Genomic DNA, 19,592 nt, shown 5'->3' with positions numbered 1-19,592 from the left:
TTAAAGAATGCATTAACTGGGCACAGCACTTCATAGCGATGAGCCAACACACAAAATGATACTGTACTCCATTAATAAGACACTTATCGCACTTTGTCCAAGGAAACCTTTTAGCTAGAGCATGACATAAATGTAGTATCACACTGATGAGAAAAAAGCATTCACTGCTACATTCCTACTACATCCATCTGCATACACCCTTATGCAACCATCAGTCTCATCCTTCCAAATATCTTTGTTGAGCTTTATCCCAATCTTCATGAATTTCCCACAATGCTGAGTCAAGGTCCATTTATAATCTATGAGCTGTTACTGAAATGAGATTAATATTGAATATCAGTGCATGGTGAACATGGATGATAAATAACTTAAGCATCTAACAAGAAAAGTTTTAAAACAGCCTTCCTATCAGGAGCAGATGGCAAAGAAAAATAAAACATCAATTGATATATAAAAAAACAAACAATTGTCCCAAATAATACTGACATTTTTATTATCATGAACAGAATTGTTTCCACATGCCTTTAATCACGTAGCTAAACCACAGGACTGAATTTTTGCTTCCACCAGCGTGTTTAAGTGAGTCTTTTATTCTGAGCCGTCTTTTCAGTGGTTGTTAGGCTGCCATCCAGATGGTGAATGAGATGACCAGGGTCAGCAAAACTGTCAGTGGTGTAACGCAGCCCAGATACAGCATGGTTCCTGCACCACATAGTGCAGTCAAATAAGCGCTCATCCTGCTGAAAACAATCTTCCGTACTGTTGTGCAGAACTACAAGACAGAGTGTGAGAATTAGACAGTGATTTGAGGCTACGGAAATCACAAATTAACTTTGCAGCAGAGCTGTGTCATCAAGGGGAAAGTCTACATTACCTCCTGAATGGCAGTAATTTCGGCATAAAATAACACTAGATGGAGCTAGTTAGCAAGTTAATTTTCTCTCCAGTAGACTCAGATTGGAGCAAACAACGTTCTGCTGTGAAAATATCCTCATATGACCAAATGTCAGTAAGTCTGCATTTCAGCTTTAAGGTAGCCAGTCATATTGAAGTAAGACTGTTTACTTCAGTCACACACTATCATAAGTACCTTTAGATTAATACCACTATTTGCACTCACAACATTTTTCCAATAATCTGTTTTTCACTCAATCCCTGGAAATAACTAATTGCATTGTAAATGCTACGCATGAAGTTAACCTTAAACCTTTGGTTTTTGCATGTGACCGTTCTCATGCAATAGTGTCTGGGATGCAAAGACAGAAACACTTGTGAAAAATTAAAGATTACTGTGGAAAAACAAAACATTTCCATTTCCATTTCCATATACAACTCTAAATCATTGCCCAAAATAATAATCATGGAAAGAAGTGTTTTTGACTGGCTGTTGAACCATAACATAAATAACTGTTTATATATCATATATATCAAAACATTTTCTTCATAGACTAATTCAATCTACTAGATGGAAGGTTTAATTGATCTTATATTAAAGGATAAATTCATAGTTGTTGTTTTTTTCAAATCTGCCCTAAAATCATACTCACACATCTATGTCCATTAGAAGAGTTACTGGCTTTTATATTGGTTCCATATCTTCATATTGGTTATGAAATTCCATTGTAAGTGATGGGGGATCAAATTTACAGTCCTCTTTCCATGCAAAAATGTATTTCAGTGTTCATCTGAAGGTAATATGAGGCTTCTGCAGCCTTACTTATCAAATTAAATGGCAAAAGGTTTGACTGTAAAAAGAATGTAACTTTGGAAGATACCTACTTACTATGGCTACTATAACTCAGAATGTTGAATATTATCATATTAGCTTTGGTTAAACTTTGAAATTCAGTTTTGCTTAGGAAGAGTATTTTGTCCCCCGTTACGTACATTGGTATGGAAAGGATCTTTTTATGAAGGGAAAAAAGTGAACTTATCGTTTAGTCTTCCTACTGACAGGAGGCCAGAGAATCTACCTGGTAGGTCTGGTAGCTGATGGCCATGCCATATCTGCAGTACATGACGTAGTGTTCACAGTTGTACCATAGTAAGCTGTAGGTGACAGAGCCCTGGAGTTTCTCAGCCCTTCTGGCAACCTCATCCCCGTCCAACGCTGGCTGGCTGCACACCTTGTCCATGTGGTTGACCAGAATCTCTGAGCCATACGCAAAATCTACCACAGAGTCCACTCTGACGCTGGCTACCTTAGTGATAACCCCCAATAGTAGACGGTTATTTGTTACCATCTTGGCAATTGCAGATTTATTCTTGGTTATCACAGGCAGGATGTCCGGAATGAGATGAGCTACACGATTATCACCCAAGTAAATACCAAAATGTGTGAATAATGTCCTGGGGACCTCTAATAAATCACCACGCTTGTAAAGGGACAGGTCATATTCAGCGTCCTCCTCCTTTTTGGAAGCCACAAAGAAAAAGTTGAGTAGTTGGTAAAGAAACATGATGGCAGCAGGCAGCAAAGTGCTTGACACCCATTTTATTTATGTTTGAACTGGGAGGGGCCTGAGTTGTTAGTAGGATTAGATATTGGTCAACGTTTCAATGTGATTTTGACAAAAATAAATGCCCTTTCTCTGATCCCTTTGTTGTGTGGTTGGATTTTGAAACTCAGGCTTTGTTTCTGGTGTATTAAGATTAAGCAGCCTAATTTAGGAGTCTGACTTGGCAACAAGTTAAATCCTCCACTAATATTGAGCAATCGACAGGCAACAGGATGAAGAGCTCAGTTGTGTAACTTGAATCAAAAATAAGTTTTTAATGTTTTAAACAGCAGCCTAAAATAAGCAGACGTTATAGAGGCAGTAGTGAAGTACACCACAAACTGATTGATGCCTTTGATTAATATCTTTATTATTTGCTTTATATTTTTGTGAATTATTTAATGTTTTGTTTGTGTATTTTTTAATTAGTTTTTAATGTCTTTGTGTGCTATCTATCTATCTATCTATCTATCTTGTTTTTGTTGACTTGACTGGTCTGCAACCCTTTAAATTCGCCTCACCATTATTCAGCACTTTCTTGTAGCAACATTTATAGGTATCACAGTTATATAAATGTTATGACATATAAAACGTAATATATAACTGGCTAATTCCATTACAATATAGTAAAAGGTAGTAGGCGCAGTGTTACTCAGTGTTACAAAATGCAAAGATTCCTCAATTTGACGTCACTGCTTTGATGTGATTGATTGAAAATTTGTCCTTATCACTCAATATATAATCATTACATACATAAATATTTTTCCAGCCTTTTTATACTGTGTATTTGCACATATACTGTTTCAGAAAACTCATTTTAAATAACAAAATAAATCATGAAATATAATATCACACATAATTCATATCACGCATTTTAGGGCTCTGATTTTACTTGCATGTTATTGAAGATGTATGGAGAGTCACAATCACACAAATAAAAATAAGTTGTTTATTAAACATTTGTCATATTTACAACATTAAATTAAGAGCACTACTATAAAATAATCACTGTATACATTAACACATTGTTGTAGACTGTAGGCTGTATTCATTTTTGTGGTGACCAGTTGTAGCAAAATGAATTGCTAACCGTAATCCTATATAAAAGAATGTATTTCACCACACTTTTGTGAGAACACAACCATGAGCCAAATAGAAAAATTATTATTGTGTGTTTCAACACAAATAATTAAACATTGTCTAATCAATAAAATGAAAGTATGGTTGTAAAGCAGACTCATAAGACATCACATGACAAGAGTGCACCATGGTGAGGAGGTTTTCAGTCCTTGCCGAGTAAAAGTTCAGTTCAGTTTGTTTGCAGGTTCCTTGTGCTGAACTCCTTTAACCAGCCATCCACAAAGTAAAGGGAATAAGGATTGTGGGTAATGTAGTTGAAGGTGCCATGCCGAAACATACCATGGAGATAATTCCAAGAAGGACTGTGACAATCATGCTGCGCTGGTCTCTGATGATTGATTTCACACACTCACAGAACTACAAAGGAAAGAAATACTGTTAATTATTTCACATGTTAGACTAATGTTATTGAGAATTTTATTAAGGCTACAAAACATTTCTGATCAACTGTTAGCTGGAACGTTAAAATCATATCTTTCTTACCACAAACATGTAGGGGGGGTCAGTGGGCGCCCAAAAACACACATTAATACAACCATGATTAAACTGACAACAAACAATCTTTAAAAAGTGAATGATGATTTCAACACAGCATCTTTTTTCTGTGGTAAGTAGCCACAGTACAAACATGATCCACACCAAGGTGCAAATATGGAACACACCTTATGTTTACCTACTAAATCTGAACATACCCTAAAGATAATTATATATTTTAGATTATCAATAACCAAAACGACACTTATTAGGATACTTCTGCATTCGTTCAAAAGAAAGAGTTAAGGACTATACCTTCTCTGTTTGCCGGCTCGCTGCAGATCCATATCTGCAATATGTTGCAAAGTGTTCACAGTTATTCCACAGCAGACTATAAGGAATGGCTCCGATGAGTTTTTCAGCTCTCTTAGCAACAGCTTCATTGGGAAATGCTTGATTCTTCATCTTATCAAAATGATTAACCAGTATGTTGGAGCCATATGCAAAGTCCTCTAATGTGTCCACTCTCACCGTGGCGCACTTGTAGATGCAGCCAAGGATGAGTCTCTTGTTTGTAATGACAGAACTGATGAGCTCCTTGTCGTTTGTAAGCATGGGGAGGATGTCAGGGATCAGGTGAGCGACCTTATTGTCACCTAAATATATGCCATAGTGGGTGAAAATGGTCCTGGGGACCTCAAGCAGGTCTCCTCTTCGGAGGGGTGGTGGTTGACCGCGGTGCGCATTCCTCTTCTGGTCCTGGTCTTCACAGTCTGACCAGCTGGACTCAAAAAGTTTGAATATGGAGAGAAGTGAAAGCTTCTCCACCAGGAATGTCAACAGCTGCAGCATCATGAGAGTTTTCGGGAGGAAAATCTAAACATGCTTGAGTGAAATTAGCTTTTTATCCTCTCTGGCACGAGGAGGAGAAAGCTCTTGAGGAAATCCCTAGGATACGATTAGCCACGAGACACCTTGTACACGTGTGCATTCTCCTTTAGGCTTTATTGGCCCCAGGGGGAAATTCACAGCACTGTACACATCAGACATCATCACACAGTTAACAACATACAATAACAGACAGACAACGGTACACTCTCAAGCCAGTTCAGCGAGGCCTTTTATTTAAGGTGGATATGGCTGAGGGGATCAGGCTTTTCCCAAAACGAGCCCTCCTGCATCTCAGTGCTCTTTACCTGTGCCTAGAAGGCAGTAGGATAAGATGGTGACTGATGTGTTTGATGTCTTGTGCTATTGAGGTTGCAATGCGTGCAATGGCCTTACTATTTAGCTCTGCCAGGTTGGGTGTGGGAACACCAATTATCCTGGTAGCAGTGTTGGTTATGTATGTATGTAGGTTTGGCCTGATTGTAACGGATAACATGTTAAAGAAGCAGCAGGAACAGTACAATTGGGTGGGCTGAATAATGCTCTTAAGCAACAAGAGGAGGAAACGAGGGGCAACATATAGTCATTTAAGCTTGCAGATGAATGATTGTCTTTGGTGGCTCCTTTTTTGGATGTCATGAGTGTGCTGGTCAAAACTATTGTCCAGTCTAACTCCAAGGTATTTGAAACTGAAAACCATTTCAACTGTTTTGTTTATTGATGAGAATGGAATGCTGAGGTGACCAACGGTGTCCTTGGCACGAAGTGAAAGGAACCTATTGTTTATGCTAGGATTATGAGTCTGACACATTTTTCATGGAGTCCGGTCTGAGTTCAGTCCAGTGTTTTCAGTGCATGGGGGGTTTAGTGGGGGTGTTAAGTGTTCTGACTGTTTTTGAAGCAAGTGGGTTTGGTTGATATAGACCTATAGTGCCTTGCCAGCAAGGCTTGGGTCTCTCACACCAAAAGCATGTGTCTTATCCAGAGCACCATCACCACCCCCAACTACAACCTACCGTAATCCCCCTAACCCACCTGCCACGCTGTTAATCATTCAGTACACCCCTGCCCTGAGTAGGGGGCAGGACGTGACGCAATGCAGGTATAAGTCAAATGAGAGTTGTTGAAACACTGCCAGGAAAAAAAAATTACTGGCCACCGGAGCACAGGGAGAAATCCTGATTGTTTGGGTTGCTCTGTGGCAACTTGAGCAGTTCTTCATACAAAACCACAGACAGAGAAGTGGTGAGACAGACGACAGGGAGAACATAAGGAAGGTCTGGGTTTGGCTAGCTGACCATTTAGCTATATCAAGTGCATTTTGTTGAAACATGTACTCGTCAATGTCACTTTTGTCAGCCGAAAGTGACATTGGCCCAAATTGTCCATGAGATGGATAGGACAGCCTTTGCATGGTGTTAAAAGCAGAGCTTAAGTCCACAAAAAGGATCCCGACAAAGGTGCCTGGGGAATCCAGGTGCTGGAGGAGGACGTGCAGCAGGCAGGCCACTGCATGCTCTGTGCCCCTGTTAGCCTTATAGACAAACTGGAGGGGATCCAGTTGTGGGACAACAACTGGCAGGATGATATTTAGCAACAACTTCTCCAGGCACTTCATTATTATGGCTGCTAGGGCAACTGGGCAGAAGTGTTTGAGTTCTGTGGGCCAGGGTTTGTTGGGTACAGGGATTATGGTAGCAGTTTTCCAGAGGGTAGGTATTGTGGCAGTCTGGTAGGATTCACAGAAGAGTGAGTGGAGAACTGGTGAGTTCCAGGGTGCAGTATTTGTTTTCCAACTTTTGTTTACCCTTCTGGTTAAGTTGGTTACCCTCCAGATGGTGAGTTACAGAGAAAGCGGTATGCAGTGGACTTTGTTGACTCACAGTGGTTAATCTTTTCTGTCCCGTTTTTCAATCCAGGATCAGTGTTGGAAAAAGCAGGCTGTGCTGGATGGTCTGCACCTTCTCAGAGGAACCATATGAGGAGATAAAACATTCTTTTGACTAGATTACCGTAATCCTGTAGGCTTCAATTACGCACTCATTTTTTAACCCAGAAAATACCTTGAGAAACACTTCAGCCTTTTTGATCTTTGAATAGTTTGTTACAGGGCATTTGTTGACCTAGATACTGTAAAGTCCTTGCAAAATATTTAAATTAAGCCAGCATTTTCAGACTATGAGAAAAACAGTTTGACCCTCAAAGCACACATAAACTACTTTTGAGGAAGTGTGTCATTGATGAGTATACGGCACTACATTGCTCAAATATTGGACTTATAACCAGCAAAAACTTATGATAAGCTTTTTTTCATAAATTAAAAGCAAAAAACTAACTCAAGAATAATCTCTCTTATTTTACTCAAATTCGCTTATTGATAAATTAATCATGCCTACACGTCTAATACCGTTTATCGTGTTGTATTTGAAAATAAAAACTAAACACGTGATCAGGCACCTGTGTACCATGCTGTGTACGTGACCTCCTCCATATATCACAAGTAGGTCACTTAGGTCTTCTGACAAACATAACAAAAGGGCATCGCGCCTTTGAGTGGTGTGCTGTGGAAAGCTCTTTCTATAGACTTTCTCTGTGAAAGGTGCTATACTAAAAAACTTTACTTATTTACTTAATGAATGGTGGAAGAAGTATTCAGATATTTTACTTTAAGTAAAATTAGCAAAACAGCAATGTAAAAATACATCACTATATGTACAAGTCTTTCATTCACAGTGTTACTTAAGTAAGGTTCATGCTTTATTTTAGTGCCAGCATCAACATCGCAAGTACACATTAAATGCAATAGCTCCTTTTAGATGTTAGTTATCATTTCAAATGTTAGTGATGCTGTTGTAGCTGATCAAGGACCTAATTTAATTATTTGTATTGGGTAGTTTAATCTATTAAAATGCCTCATCATTTTTGAGTCACTCATATTGGTTTGGTTGAAATCTTTAATGGGAGTAGAGATAAAAGATCAGTTGTAGTAAAACAAAGACGCGATGAGACACAATAAAACGCCATTCGAAAAACTAAGAAACCAAAAAAAACTACAACTACCCCAAAACAAACAACAGAAAAACAATACTAAATTCCCACTAGGGAGCATACCATCATCAATCTCACCTCCATTAAAAACAGACATTCAAGATTCATTCCAGGAAATTATCAACCATACAGTACCAGTGCTGGCCATATTAAGTGTCTCTTAGCTCAGTGAATACAAATCTAATTGTCTCTTTAAATTTAATTCCTGGTCAGAACACTTGTGAAATATTCTTTGTTATTCAGCCTTGAAACTTGAAACAGACAATGTTTTTATGAGAAACACTGATTCAGCACCATATTAGTTTGGCTTGATTTACATGTTAAACATTTGGGAATTTCAGCTACCACTCACAATAAAGAAAACAATACTTTTCTGTTTCTTTGCATCCTGATCATGTACAAACAATGTACGAATGTCAGTCAGGCATCAGTGTCTGAATACACCAAAGAAAGAAAGAAAGAAAGAGACACTTTCCATCTGGTGTTTCTTCACAAAGAGACAAGTTCAGCAAAGGTTCAGTACTGTTTAGGTTCATGGGCCTACCAGTTCATTCTCAGGTCAGTGGGGCTTTATATCTATCCTAGGTCTGTTTTTTACACATAATAAAACCAGGTCACACAGAGGCAGTTAAGGTAAGATTTATCAACTAATGTCATGGGGTCCATAGATGAGGCATTCAGCGTTATTTTGTCACAAGTATCTGCACTGTTTGTTTTGATGTAATAAAAAGAGATGTGTATGCCCGGAGCACATTGAAGAATATCCATTCCACTGGCTAACCATTATCACCATATTGGAGTGATAAGACCAGTGTAACGTGGGATTGAACAGTATTGAATTGACCCCCAATAGTTTCTCAGTCAGAAAAGAAAAGCATTGCACTTCACTCGTTGATATCGCCTTAGCTCACTTTCACCCAGCAGTGTTAAAGAATGTGTACAATCTGTAATGCGGAAGTGATGGATCCACAGACATTTTAACCTTTAAAATCCATAGCAGACAAACATTTCCATTGGCTGGCTAAAAAAAGAGGCCACAAACTCATCAGTCACAAGAAAATACATGTATGCCCATTAACTGTGACTTTAGTAACAAAGACCATGCCAATGTGAGGTATAAAAAGGTAGTTTATTTGGATAATAAGGAGTATTTATGATGGAGGGATAGAGGGGAGGGTGAAGGGGGTTGTCTAAGGTTTGGTGGCCAGAGCGGCATGGATCCCGTGGACCGAGACTCAGGGTTGGGGCTCATCTCGATAAGCAGCTTCCTAATCAACACCCTGTGGTTCCTGCAGTAGAAGAAGAACAATATTGTGGCAGAATTATGGATTTTTGCATGCATGTATAGGATGGTGGGAGGACACCCACGCAAACACGCAAACTCCACACAGAGTCACAGTCATGCATACTGGGCCGCCGTGCTGCCCATTGAAAGAGGTGAGAAACAGGGTTTGAAACTGAGAAACGGGAGAGAAAGGGGTTAGACAGGCTTGTATATGTATGTGCAGGTGACTGTATTAGATAGTCACAGGTGGATGAAATGAGTGAAGCACGGGTGGTTGGATTCTAGGAATTGAATGAGACGCAGGTCGTTGAATCAGTGAGTGAGAGAGAGAGGCGTGGTCCTGTTTCTGAACATTAGTTATATAACTTAATTCAAACAAGCACAACAGCATGAAACCAGAGCCCTGTGGGGAAGCTAAATGTGCCTGAGACAAGTGGTGATTGGGGATTTGTTACTGTCTTGAAGACGTGAAATTGGATGAGTAAACTTTATAACATTCACATGCACTTTGATGTCTTTGAACATACCATTAGATAGATCACTTATGTGCAATGTCTTTCTCTCTATAAGTAAAATCATCACCAGCAAAATTCAGAGTTGAATTTCTGATCTCCATGAAGAACTCCTGAAGTCCATCTTGCTCCAATTATTACAATTATTACATTATATTTAAGGAAACCAGTACCAAGTAAATCATGCTTTTTGGGTGGGTTGGCATGTGCCGTGGTGCATCTTGTACCCCACTACTATTTAACCATGTAGCCCCTCCCCTTTTCCAAAAAATGAATTTTCAAATAGAGACTGACTGACAATTGGTGCATCCGCCCCTTTGTGTGAAAATCCATTGTGAGTACTGAGAAAAGTTTTCACTGACCACTACTGACTGATGCACGTAAAGTTCTCAGCTGGTTCTGAGGAGATTTCACACCAAGACACGTCACCTTTAGCTCTTTTAATTGTGAGTTCAGGAAAAGTATTTTGTGTAAATGTAATGCTGTGTTTTATTGGCTAAACAACAAATGCACTGTATCACATCAAAAAATATTGTGTATGATCATGATGCAACTGGTGTAACAGCCTCTCACAAAGTTTTAATTAACTTATTCATCAAATATATTCATGAATTCAGTCCAACAATTTAAAATGCTCACCTAGCAAAATGAGATGCGCGTACATTAAGTTTCCTCTGGCAAAGAGACTGGAGGGACCAAGATCCCCCAATACACCCCCAAACAATTTGTAATGGGGGATATATCAAGTCAGTTATGGATACTTTGTTGTTTTTTTTACTCAGTTAGCTGTTAAGTTCCATTTTTTTGTAAATGTTTTTTCCCAACATCTAAGTCTAAATTGTGTTTCAAAAAACGTATGTGTCCTAAATACGAGGGTTGCTGAGATTGCTGTGTTGCTAGTTTTTCATTGTTGAAGAGTTTTTAAAATTTTGAGAAGTATTGTAGAAATCCTTTATTTGACACAAGATTCCTAATGAGAGTATTCCAGATTAACTGAGTGGGAGTAAAAAAAAGGAACTATGACACAACATTAAAATATCACTTGAAAAATGTACCACCACAACATACAAAAAAGCATGCCTCTTTGTTGTTAATTGCTTTTATTTTACTCTGGTCATCTGACAGGTTTCTGATTTGACAAGCAAGATCATAATGATTCATTTACAGCATGACTGTCATTTGATTTGTTGATGACAAAAAATTGTTTTCAGTGGTTACACTCAGGAGATTTCTTTTTCTCTGCTTTCTTCTGTTGATCTGTCTTGTGTTCAACCTCCACTTAAGTCAATAGTAGCTCAGCTGCACATGTGCTTCTTACAAATTAAGCCGGTAAAAAATGTGCTTTGTTTTCTCAGAAAAACATGCTGAAGCTGATTTTCCTGCAGACTGCAGTAAGCAAATAGTGAATACCTTGTTTCTGAAATACAAAATGTTAATTCTCCACAATTTATGTAAAGTTAAATCCACCAGTGATTTATTTGTCTTCCTTCTGTGCCACAAATGAACAGATACACATCGACAAATGTTGTATATATATAGATACAGTGTATTTCATGTAGGTTTCAGTGTGTAGTTGTGAGATTGAGCTTCATTTGTTAAAATGTATCTTGTCACACAGATCTCCTAGAAATCTCCTGATTGTAAGGTATGAATCTTTGGTTTATTGTCGTTCAACTCCCACTAGTGGTTTTCCCTGCCAGTGCAGCCAAGTTTCAAATAAGAGGTCAACACCATCAACCTATCATGCAGCCTATTCAGTGAATGAGTAAGGATGATTGCAAAGAAATATTGAATTTTATTCCTAGCTAAACTATCACAAAGTTAAGTCTTGTTCTAAAGCTTATAATCATAGTTTTTTCATCTAATATACACCTCTGAGTAATATTATGATCACTTACCACAGGCAAAAAGAGAATTAGTGTTGATAGTTTACCCCATGCCAGCGTCTCAACAGTAACAGCTTTACATTCAGCAAGTTGTGACTATAGAGAGCGCAGCTGCTGCCATGATTATCTGCAATATAATATACTGCACTCTGTCACGGCTGTCGCTGTCACCCTTGTGTTTCCCCTTTTCCCTGTCTCACCTCTACCAAGTAGGCTGTGTCCCTGGGGAATGAAGACCCGCCTACTTTCTGGTTTCTGGGGTGCTGACATCTGTACCGCCCATTGGTTCCCTCTGTTTTCCACTCAACCAATGGCTCGTCACCACGTTAATTACCTCCAGCTCATAAGGAGAGTCCACCTGTTGCTCCAGGCAGCTTGTCACCGCCTGTTGACTTGTGTGCCGCTGGTATTGACTGCATAGCCTGTCTGTTGTACTTTGTGTGTAGTGGAACTATCCACCTTCCTTGCCTATTAGCTGTACGTTGTGTTTAGGTAAACATTTGCATACCTTTGTATGTTAGCTCCACATTTGGGTGCAGTGGAGAAATTCACTTATTGTTCTGTTTACTATTGTGTTAGTTTTCACCAGGTGGAGTGGGTGCTGTGCTCTTTGTGTTCTTTTGTAGTAAGAATCAACCCTGTTTAAAACGATAGATAGGTACAGGCCTCCTTTTGAGGACCTTTTTATTTTAACTTGGTTTGTTATTTTCGCAGCACCCTCGTCCACCCTCCTTTTGTTTTTTTGTTACCTGTCTACATCTCTTCTGTTACCAATAAACGTTACCTTGTTAAGATCTACCAGTTGTGCCTATATGTTTATGGCCCCAACACCCCTAGACCAACAGGGGGTCGTAACACACTCCGATTTATCATCATACATTTGTATAGACGCTCATTTCCGCCAGGAAAAGTAAAAGAGGATAACTAAGGATGTTAAAAAAGAAACTCAAAATAATGAGATGATAAATCAGATTTTTTTCCATAAAGTTAGAATTTTTAACAATTTTATGACCTAGAAAGTATTTTTGACTGTGTAAATCAAATTTTGTAAGGGAAAATTATGACTCAAATTTAATATTTTTTAGATTAATTATTTGTAATTATTCACAGTTTTTTTTCCCAGACATTTCCCATGTCAAAGTCTATAGTTTTGTTTTTAGGAGCATGGTTTCAAACATGCAATTCTAAATTTGGCGGTATTAAGTTAAACCTTTGACTTACTTTACTTACTCTCTCATAATTCTGACTCAGTTTAAAAAAGTCTACTTAGAATCTCATCAAAATCACTTAGATATGCAACAGTAAGTAAGATGTCTTGGTAAAATATTTTAACAGTTGAAAATGAATTTTTTATGTCGACATGTTGTGGTCTTGTTTATTCGTTCGTCCAGTATTTGTTGGCATGCCTTTATTGACAACACACTGATGTTAATGTTTTACAGGGACATGTTACAATGACATTGTGCCTGTAAAGAATGACTCAGGCTGTCGTTTGACTTTGATTTTTATCATATTATGAATAAGAATGGTAAATAAACTGTGTTCCAATCCCAGCTGTCAGTTACAGATGCCCATCAAATCTGGGAAATGACTGCTGTTGAACATTTGAGTCACAGCTTTGTTCCATCACAGTGAGTGGGATGTTTGCATATGAACCCCTTATCAAACACTGAACTAAGGACCTTGTCCAGATAAATATCCCACACAGTCGAGCAGCTCGTCATTCTCCAAGAAGGCAAGACCACAACTGGTGGCCAAAGCAACATGGCTCCATCACTTCTTGCAGCAGCAGGAGGACTTCTGTTACTTTTCTCCTTCTCATCGGCAGTAAGTCCCAGAATTTAGATTTTTCACTCACACAGTTTTCTTGAGAAATCTAAATCGTTTTTGTCTTTTTGGTGTAGCAAATCAGAGGAGACAACATTGCATCATGCACCCCAAATGACGGCTTTGTAAGTATGCTGTCACAAATAATTCGTTTATACAGTATGTTTTTGCTGTTTGGATTGTGTATGTATAAATCAATGTTTTTTCACTTGCCCTGTCTGTATTCAGGGAAAGTACTGTCCTACTACATGTGGAGTGAGTGATTACCTGCTGAGGTATATGCCAGGGGTGAACAAGGATTTGGACAATTTGCTACGAGAACTTGAAACAATTGCCAATTTGACCCAGGGGGCCGAATTAACTGTTGTCAACATGAAAGATTCTGCTACTTCAGCTCAAAAGAGTTCCCCATCAGGTAACACACTAAATTTGGTAGCATAAAAATTGTCTTAAGATTCAACTTTAATTAACTATGCTTGAGTCCCTTTGTAATATAACAAGACAATTTGTCTGTTACAATTATTTGCTTATTTAACTACTTTAAATTCCCCTGTAAAGCCCTTTGGGCAACACTTGTTTTTAAATTTGCTCTTCTAATACATTATTTGACTTGGCTTGTGAAATGTAGTTTTGAAACTGCACTGAGATAATTACTGACTTTTTATTTCAGACTCATACTTCAAAAAGTCCTCAAGTATGCTGGATGATGTTGCTCGATTTGAAAAGACCATCATCACACAGGAACAGCAAATGTTGTAAGTTACCATAGAAGTATAATATTTGACATGAGTGAGTGGTGGAAAGTACTTAAGGACATTTACTCAATTACTTTATCTAAGTTATTTTTTTAGCTAGTTGGGTAATTCTTTTATATGTGTCTTTATTCTTCTGCTTTGTTTCAGAGGTAAACATTGCACCCTTCATAATCCAATACATTTATTTAAGAGCTGCAGTTACCAGTTGCATTCCTCCCCCTATAGACACAGGAACTCAGGCTAAATAACTAACTTAAGTTTCACATCTTTTTCCAAATTCCAAGACATACAACTCATATCTGTTTGTCTTTCCAGTGAACTTCAGAATTTAATTTCATCCAATGAGAGGAGAATGGCAGATTTGAAACAACTCTCCGTTGAGCTGAAGCAGAGATGCAGTGAGCCCTGCAAAGACACAGTTGAGATCCAGCCCACCACTGGGACAGGTAAAAGAAAAAAATCCATTCATTGACCTTCTGGCCATTCCCATTTCACAAATGATTTCTCAATCATGCCCCATCTCAACAGCATTTGTCCTTGTTCGGTGTTTAGTTTAGTAGACTAAAATCAATACGGTGCATCAATGCAAAGTAAACAGATTTATTTTAGATGTAATAAGTCGTGACCTAATTTCAAAAAGGTTACGTCTAATCATCATAACTTAAAGAAATATGGATGTAATTACTTGAAAATTTCAGTATTGTTAAACCTGGGCCCAATTGTAGGTACAAAACATTTTGGAATCCGTGCAGTAGATGGTTTAACCCAGCAGCCATGAACAGGCTGCAGGGGCTGCAACAAATTCCTTAGGGGCAACTGTCAAAATTACGTCCACAAAAGTGTTTCTTTCTGACAGGCTCAGGCTGTTATATCTCCTCTCTACTGCACAGTTTCCACAACTTTTTGTACCTACTAGTCATTTCAACATCAAATATGTAAAAACAGGGCCCAGGTTTAAAAATACTGAAATGATCCTTTAAGTTGAGATTTTAGTTTTGTTGTGACATTTTATAATAGTGAACTTTCCTTTTTCTCCTTCTTCTTCCCTTTTTCATCAGACTGTCAGGATGTTGCAAACAAAGGTGCCACCACCAGTGGTCTTTACTATGTGAAGCCAGCAAAAGCCACAGAACAGTTCCTGGTCTATTGTGAGATTGACAACTTCGGACGTGGCTTCACAGTAATACAGAGGGTATGCTTCACTTGAACAACTGAGGAAAATAGCTCTTTATTGTCTTCATCTTGCTCTGGATTATTGCCATTATTATTTTGTCGAAGAAGAAGAATTTAATACCCAGAAAAACAGTTTGTAATTCGCCAACTTCAAAGCAAACCACTGATAATACTGATTGTATGAATGTTATTTGGATGGGATCGGGGGCTGGACATTATGTTTTGATCTTTAAAAACAGCCTTCCCCAGTGTGTGACATGTCTTTTTGACCTTCCCTATGACAATTAATTTCACCATTTACAACTGAAAGAGACAAAGCATAATAATGTATGGGAGTGTAGCTACTTTTAAATGTTAGTATTCTCATATATAATGCTTTTATGTATGAAATCATAGCTCAAAGCTGTCTGATATCTGACCAATTAACACATACATGAGAAAGTTAGTATACAGTCCCTTAGTAAACGACTATTTTAAGAGTGGAATTCAAATATTAGCATTTGAGAAATGTTTTGGTTGACTAACTGCAGAAACAGGAGTCAAATCTAGCAATGCCGTGATAAATGTTGGATTGATCACTTTTTCATGTCCACAGAGACGTGATGGCAGCGTGGACTTCCGCAAGGACTGGATCCAGTACAAGAACGGCTTCGGTTATCTCTCACCAGATGACACAACTGAGTTCTGGCTTGGCCTAGAGAAGATGCATCTCTTGACTGCCACTTCAAGCATGCCAAATGTGCTCAGGATAGAACTTGTTGACTGGGAGGGAAACAAAAAGTATGTTCACACACACACCAACACACACATACACACATACACACACACGATAACAGATTATGTAAGAGGAGAGCAAAGGGACTCACTGATAAGGAAATCATGACCCTGATGATGAGGCTCCCTTTAAAGAAGAAACAAGATTAGGAAACTTAGTGGCAGTGTCCCCAGCGCAAGGGTACGTCTACCAAAAGTAATGGCAATGTGCGTCTTGCACCAAGCGCTATTTTTATTTATTTGTTTTGTTCACACTTTGTTGAATACAAAAGCTGAGAACACACTGAACACAGAACCATAAGTACTAATAAAAAACAAATAAATTAACAAGGAAAGTAATGACTGACTTCTTACTATTAATATGTCTCAATGATTCTAAAATGCCGGCCAATTTGTTTTAAATACTTCAAAAACAGGAGATCTTAAAATTCTATATATGAGTAAATCATATTTTGCCAGCAGAAATCAAATTGTGTAGGCTCCTTAGAGAATATTCAGCCTTACTTTCAGAATACATTAGTTGTTCCAAATACTTAACTTCTTTCTATACAGTGATTGTGTAACAGCGATAAAGTGTGTCCGTGACTAGATATGATTTTCCACTTAATTACAATTTTTCCTCTGGAACATATAGCAGAGTGTGCAGCCATGTTTGATCTATGGAGATCTTTCGGTAACACTCATTGACCATTTTCTTTCTTCATATAATGTTTTGTTTATGAGCCCCCAGGCATTTTGGAGAATATTACAACAGAGCATAAACGCCTCTGTGCATGCTCGTAGCTCTGTGGTGGCCTGTCTGCACCTACTCATTTAGACAGAGCTACTGCCAATGGGGATACTCCAGTACTTGACCAACCAGCAGTGTACCCTCATCTCTCAGTCAGGGACTGACTTTTGTGTTTATGGGACTGGTCCCCCTATGCTGCAGTCCAGCCACAAAATGACCCATTAGAGGCCAAAACTCAGCATTAATCCTCCATTCCTCTCTGTGGCTTCCTTTCTCCAGGTATGCCGACTACAACATGTTCAGAGTTGGACCAGAGATCGACATGTACCGTCTAACATACGGCTTCTACTTTGGCGGTGATGCTGGAGATGCTTTCGATGGCTATGACTTTGGTGATGATCCCAGTGATAAGTTCTACACGTCTCACAATGGCATGCAGTTCAGTACCCACGACAAGGACAATGACAAGTACGATGGCAACTGTGCTGCGCAGGACGGCTCCGGTTGGTGGATGAACAGATGTCATGCTGCACATTTGAACGGCAAATACTACCAGGGTAAGACCACCTGGCTGAAACCAGCACCAAACCCTTCAACTGGTGTTAATTTGCCTGAACGTGCTGTTTAGGGCTCCAAGATTTTATTTTTATTAACAAATTAACAACTAGCCCCCTTCAACACAAAGAAACAAACTGTTATTGAAGCATATTAGTAACAGTCCTTTAAGGTTCACTCTAAACTGTTTGTGTTCTCTTCATCTAGGTGGCAGGTACACGGAGAAGGATGCAGGTGAATTTGGCTACGACAACGGCATTATTTGGGTCACATGGCACGACCGCTGGTACTCCCTGAAAGAGACCACCATGAAGTTCATTCCCCTCAGTCGCATCACAGCAGGTGGTGGACAGCAGGCTGGGGAGAAACAGTTTGGTGGACTTGGAGATGCTTAAAATGTAGATTAATATGGTTGTGGTCTGTTAAGGCTGCAGTTAAGGTGTTTAGTAAAACAGCACTGAAATCGCCTTAAATGAAATAACACGCCTCCTTGGAAGATCTCTGATGTGTCCATGTTTTGCTGATCTGACCCAGCATGGACACTGATGTTTACATTTTTCCTTTTCATCTTCAGCTTTGGCTAATGCACTAACCAGATATGGATTGTCATTACTACTTCATTGGACAGTTTTAGTTTGGACTGAATGGCTGCCAGTCTGGAGACACAATCTAGTAAAGTCCATATGGCAAGCAGCTGTTTTGTGAAACTATATGGAGATGAGACAAAAGCACCTGGTGAAAAGAAATAATCAAAAATGCTAAAATAAGATATATGTCTGAATTGACTGCAAAACCAGAAATATACACCTGTATGTAATGCAACAGGCTTGAAATAAATACCATTTTAAATGTACATATTTCGTCTGCTTCAATTGCTTATGCTGTCTTCATATGATCAACACCACTCAATAATCATAACATTTATTTTCTCCTGAGCATTTCCTTTATTTTGTTATTTTTCCTGGCAGAAACTGTTTTCCATATTTTAAGATGTCTTTAACATTAAAATGTTTTATCTGCTCGCCAATTCAAAATTAGCATTTCCCATGGACATGTTGTGGTCTTGTTTCACAAACATGTCATTCGTCCAGTATTTGTTGGCACGTCTTCATTGACAACATACTAATGTTAATGTTTACAGGGACATGTACATGTAAATAAGATAAGATATATAAAGCTGAGTCAACATTCTCTTGACTTGCTTTGTCATCATTACCAGCACTGGGTTAATTCATAAATATACAGTTCATGGTAAAGCCACATATGGCTGTGCTCTGATAACTCAGCTAAAGCTGTCAGTTACAGATCCCCATTAAATCTGGGAAATGACCTCCGTTGGACTTTGGAGTCACAGGTTTGTCCCTACACAGTGAGTGGGATGTTTGCATATGAACCCCTCATCAAATACTGAACTAAGGACCTTGTCCAGATAAATATCCCACACAGTTGAGCAGCTCGTCATTCTCCTAGAAGGCAAGACCAAAACTGGTGGCCAAAGCAACATGGCTCCATCACTTCTTGCAGCAGCAGGAGGACTTCTGTTACTTTTCTCCTTCTCATAAGCAGTGAGCTTTCTTGAGAAAAACCATCTAAATCATCTTTTTCTTTTTTGTGTAGCAAATCAGGATAAACAATTTCACAACATGCTGTAAGGATTCTGAGGGGAACCCAGAAGCAGATCGGACAAGAGTTTAAACGGTTTATTTAGACAATGAGTAAATGGTGCAAAAGGGGAAGCTGGCAGGCGAGAGTGGGAGTCCAGAGGCGGGGGTGATCCAGAGAGTGGCTGGCTGGCAGGCTTGAAGAGTGGTAGATCCAAATACTGGCTTACAGGAAGCGTGGGCTAGGCGAACTGGGTTTCCGGACAGGATTTCCAGGACTGTGTCTCCAATGATGATTCCTGAGGCAGAGAGACACACGGTTAATTTGCAGGCAGAAACAGACAGGAAGTATACAGCTCAGGCAGGCAGCAAAAAGCATCATCAATAAACTGGCTAGAAAGCTGTAGCATATTCTATACTTCACAACAATCCAGCAGTGACTGGAT

At 38.9% G+C, this 19,592-nt stretch overlaps 3 protein-coding genes and 1 long non-coding RNA gene across 4 annotated transcripts; 1 reads left to right on the top strand and 3 right to left on the bottom strand.

Annotated features, from left to right (window-relative positions):
* Nucleotides 1-560: 560 nt before the first annotated feature.
* On the bottom strand, nt 561-2,459 carry si:dkey-30k22.5 (lecithin retinol acyltransferase family protein). Its single transcript, XM_038713022.1, has 2 exons — nt 1,974-2,459; nt 561-772 (listed from the first exon to the last, which is right to left on the bottom strand). The coding sequence occupies exons 1-2, from the start codon at nt 2,457-2,459 to the stop codon at nt 617-619; spliced, it is 642 nt and encodes a 213-aa protein (XP_038568950.1). The 3' UTR covers nt 561-616.
* Nucleotides 2,460-3,842: 1,383 nt separating this feature from the next.
* On the bottom strand, nt 3,843-5,095 carry lrata (lecithin retinol acyltransferase a). Its single transcript, XM_038713021.1, has 2 exons — nt 4,428-5,095; nt 3,843-3,995 (listed from the first exon to the last, which is right to left on the bottom strand). The coding sequence occupies exons 1-2, from the start codon at nt 4,965-4,967 to the stop codon at nt 3,843-3,845; spliced, it is 693 nt and encodes a 230-aa protein (XP_038568949.1). The 5' UTR covers nt 4,968-5,095.
* A 4,063-nt stretch (nt 5,096-9,158) lies between these two features.
* On the bottom strand, nt 9,159-13,261 carry LOC119898788. Its single transcript, XR_005443631.1, has 2 exons — nt 11,744-13,261; nt 9,159-9,337 (listed from the first exon to the last, which is right to left on the bottom strand). It is a non-coding gene; the product is annotated as an uncharacterized LOC119898788 (long non-coding RNA).
* Nucleotides 13,262-13,404: 143 nt separating this feature from the next.
* Nucleotides 13,405-18,398, top strand: LOC119898786 (fibrinogen gamma chain-like). Its single transcript, XM_038713016.1, has 9 exons — nt 13,405-13,558; nt 13,636-13,683; nt 13,787-13,973; nt 14,229-14,313; nt 14,629-14,759; nt 15,372-15,505; nt 16,082-16,266; nt 17,270-17,547; nt 17,753-18,398. The coding sequence occupies exons 1-9, from the start codon at nt 13,496-13,498 to the stop codon at nt 17,938-17,940; spliced, it is 1,299 nt and encodes a 432-aa protein (XP_038568944.1). The 5' UTR covers nt 13,405-13,495; the 3' UTR covers nt 17,941-18,398.
* Nucleotides 18,399-19,592: the final 1,194 nt, after the last annotated feature.

The sequence above is a fragment of the Micropterus salmoides genome, unplaced genomic scaffold (assembly GCF_014851395.1).
Source record: "Micropterus salmoides isolate LMB-PRFRI ecotype aquatic unplaced genomic scaffold, ASM1485139v1 Ms_hic_scaffold_12, whole genome shotgun sequence".
NCBI lineage: Eukaryota > Metazoa > Chordata > Actinopteri > Centrarchiformes > Centrarchidae > Micropterus > Micropterus salmoides.
The sequence above is the reverse complement of the archived record's forward strand: the minus strand, read 5'-3'. Positions and strand labels throughout refer to the sequence as shown.